The sequence below is a fragment of the Chiloscyllium plagiosum genome, chromosome 5, assembly GCF_004010195.1.
Source record: "Chiloscyllium plagiosum isolate BGI_BamShark_2017 chromosome 5, ASM401019v2, whole genome shotgun sequence".
NCBI lineage: Eukaryota > Metazoa > Chordata > Chondrichthyes > Orectolobiformes > Hemiscylliidae > Chiloscyllium > Chiloscyllium plagiosum.
Genome location: NC_057714.1, coordinates 6,759,495 through 6,775,332, shown reverse-complemented (window position 1 = coordinate 6,775,332; position 15,838 = coordinate 6,759,495). Strand labels below are relative to the sequence as shown.

General features: G+C 40.9%; 1 protein-coding gene across 5 annotated transcripts in view; it reads left to right on the top strand.

Annotated features, from left to right (window-relative positions):
- Nucleotides 1–15,838, top strand: part of creb5b (cAMP responsive element binding protein 5b) — a 455,445-nt gene that overhangs the window by 124,283 nt on the left and 315,324 nt on the right. For all 5 annotated transcript variants that reach the window (XM_043689528.1, XM_043689526.1, XM_043689527.1 and 2 more), the window contains one exon: nucleotides 11,094–11,266. In XM_043689528.1, the coding sequence (XP_043545463.1) occupies nucleotides 11,094–11,266 (173 nt within the window). The remainder of the gene's footprint in view (nucleotides 1–11,093; nucleotides 11,267–15,838) is intronic.

The window sequence follows — 15,838 nt, the reverse complement described above, 5'->3', positions numbered from 1 at the left end:
ACCAGAATAGGTGCCCCAAACATAATGTTTCACCACTATCGACTGGATAGTCATGTCCAGAGGGATCACTTTAAGATCATAACAAATAGGAACAGGAATAGACTATTTGGCCCTTTGAGCATGCTCCACCATTCAATAGGATCATGGCTGATCCAACATTCTTCATGTCCATTTTTCTGAATTTCTCAATAACCCTTGATTCCCCTACTTATTAAGAACCTATCTCAGCCTGAAAGATATACAAGGATTCTGCCCTCACAGGTCTCTGTGGCAAAGAGTTCCAAACGACTCTAAGGTCCACTCTGAGATAACAATTTCCTCCTTATCTCAGTCATAAATTAGCACCCCTTTATTCTGAGACTATGCCCTCTGGTCATAGACTCTCATGAGGGAAAAGTTCCTTCAGCATTATTCTGTCAAGCCCTTAAGAATCCTGTATGTTTCAACAAGATCACCTCTGTTTCTTCTAAACTCTAGTGAGTAGTGTTCCAACCTGTTTTAGCCTTTGCTCATAACTCAATTGCTCCATAACAGGGATTATCCAAGTGAACTTTCTCTGAACTGCTTCCAATGGAATGATATCTTTCCTCAAGTAAGGGGAACAAAGCTGTTCAAAGTCCTCTAGGAGTAGTCTTACCAGTATCTTGTACAGTAGCAGTCAGACTTCCCTACACTCATACTCCAAGCCCCTTGCAATAAAGGCCAATATTCCATTTGCCTTCCTAATTACCTCCTGCACCTGTGGTGGAAATGTCCAATTGGAACAAGTAGCGATGTTTTGGACCTAGACCATTAGGACACTCATGGACACATTTGCAAATGGACACACAGAACATCACACTGCACTTGTTACCAAGGAAATCTGGCAATGTGACTCCAATATCATTGCACTGACAGTGGAGAAGATCCTGTGCTTTTCCAGCACCACACTCTCAACTCTAATCTCTAGCATCTGCAGTCCTCACTTTCAGCTAGTGAAGAAGAGCAACTCAAGGAACACCTCGGTTGGTGTTCTTCCTTCTGGGAAGGAAAATCAGAAGAACTCAGAGCTCATAGAGTTGGATCTGCCATTAAGAATGAACTTGTCAAACAGCTTCATGAGTTATCTCTTAGAAACAATGAGCACCTCATGATTCTTCTCAAACTGACCTGAAACAAGTATGTGTTGGGTACACATACTCCAATCCTAGCCACCAGTGACCAAACCAAGGAAGGTTCTTTGCCAAAGTTGCATCTTTAAGCCTCTTAGGGAAGGTGAGGTTTATTCTTATTGAAGATGTCAATGCTACAGCAGGAAGAGATTCCAATCTCTGGAATAGAACCATAAGCAAGAAAAGAAATGCCAGTGTATTCTTCTGCTTATCAGATGTACAGAACATCAGCACATTGTCATCAAGACCTTTCAGAGTTTTGTCAGAAGAGCAGGTACAAAATGTTATGGCAACACCTATGGTCCAAATACTAAGAGCTGATTGATGACATCATCATCAGAGCTCATAATCACAAAGACACATGCACTACCAGAGCAATGACAGGAGCTCACGCCAATTCGTAAACTTGATTTATTAATTCAATCACTTCCATCAAGCTGTCTCCCAGACAATAGAGACAACACAGATCTATGAAAATTCAATATCAAATCTCTGAAGAAACTACTCAAAAGAGACCAGTAACAGAAATATCTTGGAGCAAAGCTTTCAAACACCAGTCAAGAACAGAAGAGTGCACATAGCTTGGGATGTCTTTAATTCCAAAATCTTTAATGCCCACAAAGAGACACTTGATTTTTTTTGTCAGGAAACATCATGACTAGCTTGATGAAAGTGATTAGAGTATCAATGAACTGCTTTGATTATAAGTACAAGACTTTATTTCTTGGCTTTGTGGAATGGCAAAAACTCAAAAGAAAACAAACTGGCTTACCAACAAACAAAGGCGAGGTACAAAGGAGCACCAAGGCATAAATACCAAGAGGGTGGAAAACACAGCAAAGGACATTCAACATCTTAATATCATAAATGAAATCCAAGTACTTGAGGACCAGCTTAATTGATGCCTAAGGATAAGAGAAGGGAAGTTGTCAAAATCCTTTGGAGGGAGCTCAACTCCATCTCACAACACGCATTTAGAGACAAGCTCGGACCTTGGCCAGCATCTAAGGAGGTGATGAAAATTATCATGAGATGAAGAGTAACAAAGGAGTAGGAGTTAATGGAATGTTTAGTGAAATCTTTAAGCACTAAGAAGAGTGACTAACATCACTGTAACACACAGGCTCCTTACCAGTTTGAGATTAAGTGTCATGAGGTGCTTCAAGAACTCATCCTACTGTTCTAAATTGAAGAGGAAATTCCACCTGGTCCCAAGGATGTGAGTGTCTTCATCACAGGGAACAAATCCAACTGTCAGGATTACAGAGATGTTTCCCTGCTTTCCAGTGCAAGAACAATAATTGTAAGAATCCTTCTGAATCAACTCAACACATTTCTGAAGAATTACCCTCCAATTTTCAAAGTGGGATTAGGCTGACAAGGGCACGGTCAGCATTATTTCCAAAGCTTGCCAAGTATAAGAAAAATGTTACTTTGTTGCTTTGACTCGACAAAGTCTTTCAATCCTGTAAGTCACGTTGCAGTTTGAAAATTTTGTTGAAGTATGGATGTTCCCCAAAATTTGTCACAATCCTTTGCCTACTTCATGGTGATATGCAATAAGTTATCTTGAAAATATTTTTAATAATTATCTTTAACAATGGATCCATCACAGACCCCTTTGAGATTAGGACAGGAGTCAAACAAAGTTATATCATTGCCTTACATTTTTATTTGATCTTTGTAGCTTGTCACTCTCAATTTGAATACAGACAAGCTTTCTGCTGGAGTGCATTTTATTTATTGAATGGACAGTAAACCGTTTAACCTCAGACGACTCCAATCAAAAACTAAGACCAAACCATTGAACTCTAACAAGATGCTGTTGCTATAATTGTTGTGTTAGAAATGGATTGTTAGATAGTTATTCATGTATTTACTGAGGTATATGAGAAGAAGGGACTTGCACACAACATTGAGAAAACCATAGTCCTCCATCAGCAAACTGCAAATACACATGCCTCAGCCCAATTAGTTAGAATTCCAGATGGAATACATGGAACATTTGGAATACTTCAAATATCTGGGAAATCCTCTTTAACAGAACATTGCCATTGTCAAAGAAACCCAGCATTGCCTAAGACCACTTCTGCAACTACACTGGCACCATCCCTCACCTCTTTCTATGCTATATTGATGATTGCATCATCAAGGAGCTTGAGCAGTTCATCTACTGTGCCAACACCCCACCGTCAAATTCACCTGGACCATGTCTGACATCTCCCACTCCTTCCTGGACCTGTCCCTCCCCATCTCCGGAAACTGACTCACCACTGACATCCATTTCAAACCCACTGACTCCTGCAACTACCTCACCTACCCGCCTGCAAAAATGCTATCCCATACTCTCAATTTCTCCACCTCCGCCACATCTGCTCCCAGGATGAGGAATTCTACTCCAGGAAATCCCAGATGTCCTCCCACTTTAAGGACCATAGTTTCCTCTCCTCAGTAATTACAGATGCCTTCAACCGCATCTCCTCCATTTCCCACACTTCTGCCCTCAAACCCCCTTCCCCCCAACAACAGTAATGAGAGAGTCCCCTTAGTCCTCATGACCCACCCCATCAACCTTTGCATGCATGACATTTCTGCCAGCTACAATCAGATTCCACCACCAAAGATATTTATTTCCCAACCCCTGTCCACTTTCCGCAGGGACCATTCATTCCTCAACTCTCTTATCAACTCTACACTCCCCACCAACTTCACCACACCCAGTAACTTTTCCTGCAACCGTAAGAGGTGCAACATATGCCCCTACACCTCCCCTCTTGCCTCCGACCAAGGCTCTAAACAATTCTTCCAGATTCAGCAGAGATTCACCTGCATTTCATCCAACCTGATCTATTGTATCTGCTGCTCCCAATGTGGTCTCTTCTATATCGGGGAGACCAAATGTGGACACGGGGACACATTCGTGGAGCATCTGCACTCTGCACGCATCAACCAACCTGACCTTCCAGTTGTTTTCCATTTTAATTCCCCGTCCCCTAATGACATGTCCATCCTTGGCCCCTCCATGGAGGAACAGCTCCTGATATTTCACTTGGGGAGTTTACAGCCCAATGGCCTCAATATTGACTTCATCAGCTTCAAAATCCCTCTATCCCCAGCCTTATCTCAAGTCCGGCCCTTCCCCTCCTCCTTCCTGACCTGACATAACCTATCTATCTTCCTACTCGCCCATTCGCTCCACTCTTCCCACTGACCAATCACAATAATCCCCTACTTGCATCCACTTATCACCACCCACCTCCCCTTCACAAGCCCCATCCCCTTCTCTCTATTTACATCTGGGATCTCCTCCCTCTACCCAGTCCTGACGAAGGGTTCTGCCCCGAAACATTGACTTTCCTGCTCCTCGGATGCTGTTTGATCTGCTGTGTTTTTCCATCTGTACATCTATTGACTTTGGCTTCCAGCATGTGTGTTCCTTACTATCTCCATTTCCTAAAACCTGCTGGTGAAGCCATTGGTTACCCGAGGATGTGAATGTTTGAAGATTCCAACATAAAACTGAAACCAAGCTCTTGGTTTACCGTATGATGGTAATATCCACCTTACTGTATGTGACTGAAGTATGAACATTGGATTGGCCATTCAGTTGAATGTCAGACACCATGTTCTCAAAACAATTTGTCTTCTTCACAGTAAGTCCGGGCAAATGCATCACAGCAAGACAGAAAAACAAAATCAAGGATATGCCAACAGGAAGAAATGCAATATCACCCTGGACTGAACCAGTTGGAGGCAGATTCTGTTGGAAGATTTCCAGCATTTTGAAACTGAAAAATGATACTTTTGAGAGGAAAAGTGCAAGAGTCAAAATGGATAAGACATGACATGAGCTAATAATATGCAATCAGTCAGCCCACAACAAATTGTGGGCGGCACGCCCATCGTGGGCGGCACGGTGGCACAGTGGTTAGCACTGTTGCCTCGCAGCGCCAGAGACCCGGGTTCAATTCCCGCCTCAGGCGACTGACTGTGTGGAGTTTGCACGTTCTCCCCGTGTCTGCGTGGGTTTCCTCCGGGTGCTCCGGTTTCCTCCCACAGTCCAAAGATGTGCAGGGCCAGGTGAATTGGCCATGCTAAATTGCCCGTAGTGTTAGGTAAGGGGTAAATGTAGGGGTAGGGGTATGGGTGGGTTCGCTTCGGCGGGTCGGTGTGGACTTGTTGGGCCGAAGGGCCTGTTTCCACACTGTAATGTAATCTAATCTAAAATCTAATCTAAATGCCCAACATGCCATAAACTTTGCAAATTGTGAATCAATCTCATGAGTCACCTTTGAACTTGTGAAATACAATCATTTGTGTGTGTGAATTAGGAACAGGAGTAGGCCACTCAGACCTTGAGCCTGCTGTAATATTCAATAAGATCATGACTGATCTGATCATTCCACGTTCCCAACAACCATAATAATCCTTCATCCCTTTGCTTATCAAGTCTCTATGAGCCTCTTTCTTTAAAAATATTCAAAGATTTGCTTCCATCACCTTTTGAAGAAGAGGTTCGTGACCCTCTGTGAAGAAAATTCTCTCCATCTTTATCTTAAATGGATGATTCTTTGGTTTTAAGTAGCGACCCCCCAATTCTAGATTGTCCCACAGGAGGAAACATCCTTATTTGATCCAATCAGGTCTTATATGTTTCTATTAAGTCACCCCTTCCTTTTCTAAACTCCAACTGATACAATTCTACCCTGTCCAACCTTTCCTCATAAGAAAACCATCTGATCCAGATATTAGTCCAATAAACTTTCTCTGAACTACTTCCAACACATTTACATCCTTCCTTAAATAAGGAATAGACCAAAAGAACGCCAATAAACAGTACAACTGAAGCATAACCTCCTGACTTTAGTATTCTATTCCCTTTACCACAATTGATGACATTCCATTCCCTAGATGTAAGTTTGTTCACTGAGCTAGAAGCTTCATTTTCAGATGTTTCGTCACCATACTAGGTAACATCATCCGTGAGCCTCCAGTGAAGAACTGGTGTTATGATACACTTTCTATTTATGTGTTTAGGTTTCCTTCGGTTGGTGTTTCGTAATTGTTTGTTGTATCTGCATACTGATCTTGTGCAATTCACACATTACAACACTTGGATCCCTCTGAATCTCTGCTCTTGGCAATCTCTCATTATTTAGATAATATGCATTTTTTATTCCCACTGACAAAATTGACTATTTACCACTTTTCCACATTATACACTTACCTATCTATATCTCTTTATCGTATCCTTATGTCGTCCTTGCGATTTAGTTTTCTATCTGTCTTTGTGCTATCAGCAAATATAGTAACCATATTTTTGGTCCATGCATCAAAGCACTGATCTTTAGGTATTGTTTTATCTAGGCAATGAGAAAATGGTTACTCTGTTACCTATTAGCTAGCCAATCCATGACAGTAAGTTACCCCCAATACCTTGAGCTTTTATCTTCTCTAATAACCATTTATGTGGTATCTTATCAAATGCTTTCATCTTATCAAAAACTAAATACTGTACACCCACCAGTTTCCTTTTATTTACAGCAGAACTTGCCGCCTCAAGGAATTTGATCAAAATACTCAAATACAATTTCCAATTCACAAACCCTAGCTCCCTGATTTAATAATAGCCTCTAACGTCTTCCCTAAGACAGATGCTAAACTAACTATCTTGTGGTTTTCTGATTTCTGTCACTCTCCCTTTTTGAATAAAGGAGTTACATTCATTATTTTCTAATCTAAAGGAACATTCTGTGACTCCAGGAGAATTTAGAAAACGTAAGCCAATGCATTAACTGTCGTACTAGTTATAAAACAAATGCAGAAATTCCTGGAGAAGCTTAGTCGGTTTGGCTGCATCTGTGGAATGAAAGTAGAGTTAACGTTTTGGGTCCATTGACACTTTTATAATTTTTGTTTTGGTTTTGGATTCCCAGCATCCACAGTTCTTTGCATTTTAAAAAAAATTGTAATAGTCACTTCTTTTAAATCCTTGGATGGGGTCCACAGGACCCATCAGCCCTCAGCATTATAAAATTCCCACAGTGCAGAAAGAAGCCATTCAGCCCATCTAGTCTGCACCAAACAGCATTCCACCCAGACACAACTCCTTACACAATCCCCATAACACCTTACCATCCCTGGATACTACAGATTATTTAGCATGGCAAATCCACCTAACTTGCACATCTTTGAACTGAGGGAGGAAACTGGAGAACCTAGAGAAAACCCATGCAGACAGGGAAGAATGTGCAAACTCTGCACAAACAGTCAACCAAGGCTGGAAATGAACCCAAGCCGCTGGTGCTGTGAGGCAGCAGTGCTAACCATAGAGCCACCATGCCCCTTCCCTAGTGATTTTAATTTTCCTAAGTACGTCCTTGCATTTTATTTATTTCCATTGCAATCTAGCCCAAAATGGCTATTAATCTTGTAGGACAAAACATATGTCAACTCTTGATAAGCCTATTGGTGTGAAGAGGAGTGGTGCTAAATACTCTTTTGGAAGTTCCTGCTTTTCTTGCCTTCAGAGGAATGTGTCATAGAGATGGCAAAAGACAAATATAACCAATCAGTCAAAAGTAAGGGTTAAGGGACTCAAAACTTTGACTCCACTTTCTCTCTACAGGTGCTGCCAGATCTGCTGAGTTTCTCCAGCTATTTCTGTTTTTGAATCAAAAACAAAAGTATGGCTAATCTGAAGGTCTGATCAGGACAGAACATTAAACACCTGAAGATTAATATTTGAGAAGAAAATATTGCTTTCATCACCCTTCCAATAGGTCCTGCTCATGACTCCTCTTCTGTTTTGAATGCTCTAGATATGGGGCATTGTGGGAAGGCATTCTTACGCTGACCCCTAACCCCTTCTGTTGGGTAGTATTTGATCTATATTGTGGTATCGGACTTTTGTCATTGTCATGCTAATTGATGATCACTTCTCTCCTTTACTGCATGAATTTTGACAGTCAGTCAAGGAAATCCATACATGTTTCAGCACTTACGTTATAACATAGAACAGTACAACACATTACAAGCCCTTCGGCCCTCTATGCTGTGTTGACCTTTTATACTACTCTAAGATTAAACTAATCTATATGCCCTTCATTTTACTATCATTCATGTGCCGATGCAAGAGTTGCTTAAATGTTCCTAATGTACCTGACTCTACTACCATGACTGGCAGTGCATTTCATGCACCCACCACTCTCTGCAAAGAACCTACCTCTGACATCTCATCTAAACCTTCCTCGAATCACCTTAAAATTATGCCCCCTTGTGATAGCAATTTCTGCCGAGGGAAGAAGTCTCTGGCTATCCACTCTATTCATGCCTCCTTATCTTCTACATCTCTATCAAGTCACCTATTATCCTTTGCTGTAATGAGAAAAGCCTAGCACCCTCAACCTTTCTTCATGAGGCATGCCCTCCAGTCCCGGCAGCATTCTGGTAAATCTCCTCTGCATCCTTTCTAAAACTTCCACATCCTTCCTATAATGAGGCTGCCAGAACTGAACACAATATTCCAATCGTGGTCTAATCAGGGCTTTATAGAGCTGCAGCGTTACCTCGTGGCTCTTAAATCCAATCTCCCTGCTAATGAAAGCCAACACACCTTATGCCTTCTTAACAACCCCATCAAGTTGGGTGGCAACTTTGAGAGATCTATGGACATGGACCCCAAGATCCCTCTGTTCCTCCACACTGCCAATAACCCTGCATTCTGCATTCAAATTCAACCTTCCAAAGTGAATCACTTTACACTTTTTTCCAGGTTGAACTCCATCTGCCACTTTGCAGCCCAGCTCTGCATCCTGTCAATGTCCTGTTGCAATCTATAACAGCCCTCCACACTATCCACAACACCACCAACCTTCGTGTCATTGGCAAACTTACTAAGTCACCCTTCCACTTCCTCATCCAAGTCATTTATAAAAATCAAAAAGAACAGAGGTCCCAGAATAAATCACTGGTCACCGAGCTCCAGGCTGAATACATTACATCTACTACCACCCTCTGTCTTCTATTGGCCAGCCAATTCTATATCCAGATAGCCAAACTTCCCTGGATCCCGGGCTACCTCATTTCTGAATGAGCCTACCATGGGGAACCTTATACAACGCCTTGTTAAGATTCATTTATACATATCCACTGCACTACTTTCATTTATGTATTTTGTCACACCCTCAAAGACTTCAATAAGGCTTGTGAAGCATGACCTGTCCCTCACAAAACCACACTGACTATCTCTAATCAAACGGTGCTATTCTAAATAATCATAAATCCTGTCTGTCAGAATCCTCTCCAATAATTTGCCCACCACCAGCATAAGACTGACTGGTTTGTAATTCCTAGGGTTATTCCTATTCCCTTTCTTGAACAAGGGAATAACATTTGCCACCGTCCAATCATCTGGTATTACTCCGGGGACAGTGAGGATGCAAAGATCATCATTAAAGGCCAGCGATCTTTTCCCTCGCTTCCTGTAGGGTATATCCCATTTGACCCAGGGGACTTATCTATCCTTTTTTCAAAATTTCCAGGACTTCCTCCTTCATGTCAACCTGTTTGAGCATATCTTGTTTCACGCTGTCCTCACAAACAAAAAGGTCCCTCTCAGTAGTGTATACTGAAGCAAAGTATTCATTATGGAACTCCCTTACCTTCTCCGACTCCAGACAAAAGTTCCCTCCACTATCCCTGATAAGCCGTACCCTCACTCTGGTCATCCTCTTGTTCCTCATCTAAATGTAGAAAGCCTTGGGGTTTTCCTTAATCCTTCACTCCAAGACTCTTTCTTGCCCCCTTCTAGCTCTCCTAATGCCATTCTTCAGTTTCTTCCTGGCTACCTTGTAACCCTGTAGCCCTAACTGATCCTTGCTTCCTCAACCTTAAGTAAGCTTCCTCCTTCCTCTTGACTAGATGTTCCACAATCTCTTTAATCCAAGGTTCCTTCACCTTAGCATCCCTTCCTTGCCTCAGTGGGACAAACCTATCCAGCACTCGCAGCAAGTGCTCCCTAAACAACCTCGACATTTCTGTTGTGCATTTCCCTGAGAACATCTATTTCCAGTTTATGCTCCACAGTTCCTGCCTAATAACATTGTAATTCCCCCTCCCCCAATTAAATACTTTCCCATACTGTCTGCTCCTATCCCTCACCATGACTATAGTAAACATCAGGGAGTTCTGATCACTATCAACAAAATACTCACCCACCAACAGATCTGACACCTGGCCTGTTCGTTGCCGAGACCAAAATCCAATATGGCCTCTCCTCTAGTCGGCCTATCTACTTATTGAGTTAGGAATCCTTCCTGTACACACCTGACCAAATCTGTTCAATCCAAACTAGGAGGTGGTTTGATCCTGCAACACCAGCAGCTTTCCAACCACATCATATGGCATGTGAATACTGAATTTCTGTAGGATTTCCCCAATTATTCCTTGTAACAGCAGCAGGAGGCTTGCAGGAACCTTTGGGAAAAAAGCAACACTTGCTGCCATAGCACATCACTGATTGATAGTTCAAAGAAATTTATCTGTGAACAGTTAAATGTCAATTCATATGGCTCATATTAAATGTTCTCAGTCATCGTATCAATCGGAAAATGTAAAGGATGGATACAAGCCTACAGAAATGTGATGAAAACTGAAAACCTTGCCACCTTTGGTAGCTATGTTTTTGGTTTTGCCATTCAATTACGCAACGTTATTAATCAAGGTCAGGAGCCAGTTACCTGCTTTCTAATACCTTTACTGCTTCTCAGTACCTGTGAAAAATAGAAGAACCAAAAAAAAAATTTAAAATGCTTTCCTTTAAAGGCTATTAATTTTCTAATGGTTTGGAATTTTGGAAAAATATATATTATGTTAATCTTATTTGTAATTTAAATTTCTATATTAAAGTTTACGTTATCTATTTTATTCTATTTATAAAAGACCTTATCAGTGCATGGGTCAGTGCAAGGGCCTATGTCAGGATCAGCATCTCATCTGCTTGCCACCACTAGGATGCCAAACCATGACAGTGGAGTAGTAATCCAGCAAGCCATGCCTTCGCCAACATCCAGCTCAGTCATCACACAAGCACCTTCTACCAACAGGCAAATAGGGTAAGTGATTAGTTCAGATATTGCTATCCAACTTACCACTTTCATTCATAAATAAAAGAGAATATGACACTGATATAATGGGAAATAAATTCAATGTTACTCTCTCAATGTCTGTTTGGCATTGCCTCTATACAAATAAAAGTGGTCAATCTTCTTCTGACCTTCAGTGTTACAGTATTGCCAGCAGTGTACATTTGTGTTATTTCTTGTGGTGGTTTTGGGGCTTCATTAACACAGAAGTGTGCTATTCATAGAATTTACAAAGGACAAGGATCAGTGATAGTTCAAATATGAAATTCGACTTCTAATAAAAATGACATGGGTACCTGTAGGACTACAGTTTTTGCTAGGAAGCTAAACTAAGTCGATCTGAAATCGTTAAAACATACATCCATGACACATTCAACTGTCAGTGAGGCACATGTATTACTGGGAAGCAACTTTCAGAATCTTAGAAGTGAATCCATAATTTTACATTAAACCTGTTCAGCTCAGATCATTTCTGATGCATTGGGAGCAATTAGATGGGCAGAGTACATTGCAATTGTGCCACTGGACTAATTGTTCCAGCGATTGGAGAATTCCTCAGTGGAAGTGAACTGGAAGAATATGTAAAAGAAGAGGGCAAGCATGCAGTGGTAAGTGGGGTAGATGGTATTGGGCAGCAGATAGTGGACATGATAGTAGTTCTGAGTTAAAACAAATATTTCTATATCGTATCCCAAAAAATGTAATTAAACTCTTCACCCACCAATTCTTGGAAATTTTAGCTGGTCTTATAAATAGAAGAGGATACCAATTTAATAATTTTAATAGAACTTATATGCACCCCCTCCACCTCCAATTGTAGGGGACATTAACTCTAAAACCTGAACTGTAATATCCACCATTGTTTTTGCACAATTCCGTTTACATTTAATCAAGTCTAATAAGCAATGTAAAGATTAAAATGTCGATGTCTTATTCATTCTTCTCTGAAAGGACCATTTTTATTCTTATTACCCTTCTTCTATCTCTTCCATGTATTAGTTTTTAAAACTTTTCTCCAGAATTACATAAACTTATTGTGAGGTTTCTATGACTATCTTTGATGTACATTAAGTAGATTCATTAGCAGAGGTCATTCATTCATGGAACTTACAAGGGCAGATTATGTTCAGCTGACTGTATTGGGCAGGAGCAGAAACTTCCCTTTCCTGGTGGCACATTAAAGTGTAGAGTTGAAATCATTGACGTGTTTGTGTCATGTTGGGCCTCGTGTCATCCTGCGATGAGTTCCCATTCTGTATTATGTTTGCATGCCATGAACATGCATTAGTGAAGAAGTTTTTTCCTTACGTCCCACATTCAAGCTAATGTCAGCGACACATAAGAATCACGTAGTATCAAGATTACATTCAGTGAAGGTCAGTGCAGTATTTGGCTTTGTGCAGTGTGTCTAAGGTCAGCCTTTTCCTTGTTGGTCTCTGAAGCTCAAGGCAGGAGAATGTCAGCATGCATGAAGGATCAGGACCAAGGGTAAATCAGGGAAGGGTGTGGAGTGGGATTGGGGTATGTAGGAGCAGAAGAGTGATTGAAAGGAGCAAAAAAGGCTAAATCCAGTGCTTGGAGGAGTGCATTATGGTATCCTGGATTTGGTGAGGGTAGGTGGGAACAGTTATCAAGGTAAAGAACTGAGGTGTCTAAAGGCATGGTTTTTATATTGTCCAATTGTGGACCCATCATAGGTAGTTGTCTGGCAAAGTCCTTTAATGACTTTGAATTTACCTACATTTTGATTACCCTTGCTGAGCGTGATCTTTGACCTTGCCCTTTTATAATGCACAGAAGCTGAGCTTGCAAGTTAAGCCATGTTGTACACATTAGCAAATGCAACACTGGAGAATAGCATGTACAGTCAATTTTGAATTAGCATAAAAATAGATCATTATTTTTTCCACAATAAAGAAATGTCCCTAACTCCCCTGTAACCACATGCCAACCAGAAGGCATGACTGTATGTTTAACTCTCTGACTAAGATAGTCTCAACAAATAATGATGCTGCACACATGTATAAACTGGTATAATGTGAAATAGTTTTTTTAGATTCCCGACAGTGTGGAAACAGGCACTTCAGCCCAACCAGTCCACACCGACCCACCAAAGACCCATTTCCCTCTGACTAATGCACCTAACACTATGGGAAATTTAACATGCCAATTCACCTGACCTGCACATCTTTGGACTATGGGAGGAAACAGGAGCACCCGGAGGAAACCCACTTAGACACGGGGAGAATGTGCAAACTCCACACAGCAATCGCCCAAGGCTGGAATTGAGGCCCTAGTTACCAGTGAAATTTAAATGTGAATAACATCCATGCCTGTTGTGTTCTGAATAATTCTTATGTTAATGGTAATGTAGTTGGGCAGGAAAATTGTATCTGTGGAGCAGAGACTTCCTATTGGTCCATGAACCATTTTTTTATATATAACATAGTCAGAGTGTACTTGCTACATTGTCAGCTGATTTCATGTTTCACTACTGAAAATCTTCCCAAAATGTGTGATCACTGATGCTGCTTGCGCATGGTGCTAGCACTTTAACTTCTAATTATGTGGAAACCAGTAAAAAGCAATAGGGTAGAAACAGCATCTAATTCCCTCATTATCAGAAATAGTGTACCATGGTTAAAATTCCACCCATATCCTCTGTGCCAGTCACTAAGTGAAGACACATGAAGCAGATACAATCTTATAAAAACTTGACCAAGTAATTAAATTGAAACTGATCACAACATCAAAGAAAGAGTACACTTTACAATACTATTATGTACCGATAACATTTGGAGGGGGGGGGGTTGGGTGGTGGTTACAAGCAGCGTCTAACAGGTCAGAGTCAGGTCAAATGGGTTTGTTTGCCGAGTCTGCAAGCAACTATTCACTACAATCAGATTTCTTTCCACTGAAGTTCTCAACAGTAGTTCAAGAGACTCATTACCTAATTTTACTGCCACTCTTATTTAGTCTGTAATGAAAACTTTAACAATACTTTTTCCAAGTCAATAGAAAATAAAAACTGTGACTGTGAAAAATTGTAAACTGATTTGCTTGAACAACTTTCACCCCTTGAATTAGAATGGATTTTGGCAGTGAAATGATTATTAGTTTTGTTGTATTTTTACAATATAAACTCTGCACAGGGTTATATTTATTTTTGATATGAGAGCCAGACGCCTTGTTAGCATTTCTCTATCTGTAGCATATATCTATTTGTATAATACTCAAACAAAGTCATGCAGGCCCATTTCAAGTTAGTGAACTCTGGCTTTCTAGTCTCGAACCCTGATGATTCACTTTTTATTTGCATTCACATTTTTTTTGTTTAGCTGTTTGAAATTCTCCATCCTGGTATCTCTTTGTCTTCCTTGCCACTGCTACAGTTTATAGATTTTTAAAAATCACACATTTCTGGAGCAGGTGGGACTCAAACCTGGGCCTCTGGGTTCAAAGGTAGGGACACTATCACAATAACATGAGAGTTGATTTTTTTTGGATTATTCATATTTATAATCAATCTGTTCAAGATGTGTTATGGCACAACTTTGCAGCATATGGGACTTGAAGCCGGTTCATTTAAGACTAAAATTGGGCCCTTGAAGACAGAAACAGGGGAATATATTATGGGGAACAAAGAAATGGCAGAAGAATTGAATTGGTACTTCAGATCTGTGTTCACTGGGGAAGACACAAGCAATCTCCCTGAGGTAACAGTGGCTGAAGGACCTGAACTGAAGGGAATTTATATTTGCCAGGAATTGGTGTTGGAGAGACGGTTAGGTCTGAAGGTTGATAAGTCCCCGGGGCCTGATGGTCTACATCCCAGGGTACTGAAGGAGGTGGCTTGAGAAATCGTGGATGCATTGGTAATTATTTTCCAGAGTACGATAGATTCTGGATCAGTTCCTGCGGATTGGAGGGTGGCTAATGTTGTACCACTTTTTAAGAATGGTGAGAGAGAAAGCAGGAAATTATAGACCAGTTAGTCTGACCTCAGTGGTGGGAAAGATGCTGGACTCTATTATAAAGGATGAAATTATGGCACATCTGGATAGTAGTAACAGGATAGGTCAGAGTCAGCATGGATTTATGAAGGGAAAATCATGCTTGACTAATCTTCTGGAATTTTTTGAGGATGTAACTCTGAAGATGGATGAGGGCGATCCAGTAGATGTAGTGTACCTGGACTTTCAGAAAGCTTTTGATAAAGTCCCACATAGGAGGTTAGTGAGCAAATTTAGGGCGCATGGTATTGGGGGTAAAGTGCTAACTTGGATTGAAAGTTGGTTGGCTGATAGGAAACAAAGAGTAGTGATAAACGGCTCCATTTTGGAATGGCAGGCAGTGACCAGTTGGGTACTGCAAATATCAGTACTGGGACCGCAGCTTTTTACAATATATGTTAATGATATAGAAGATGGTATTAGTAATAACATTAGCAAATTTGCTGATGATACAAAGCTGGGTGGCAGGGTGAAATGTGATGAAGATGTTAGGAGATTGCAGGGTGACCTGGACAAGTTAGGTGAGTGG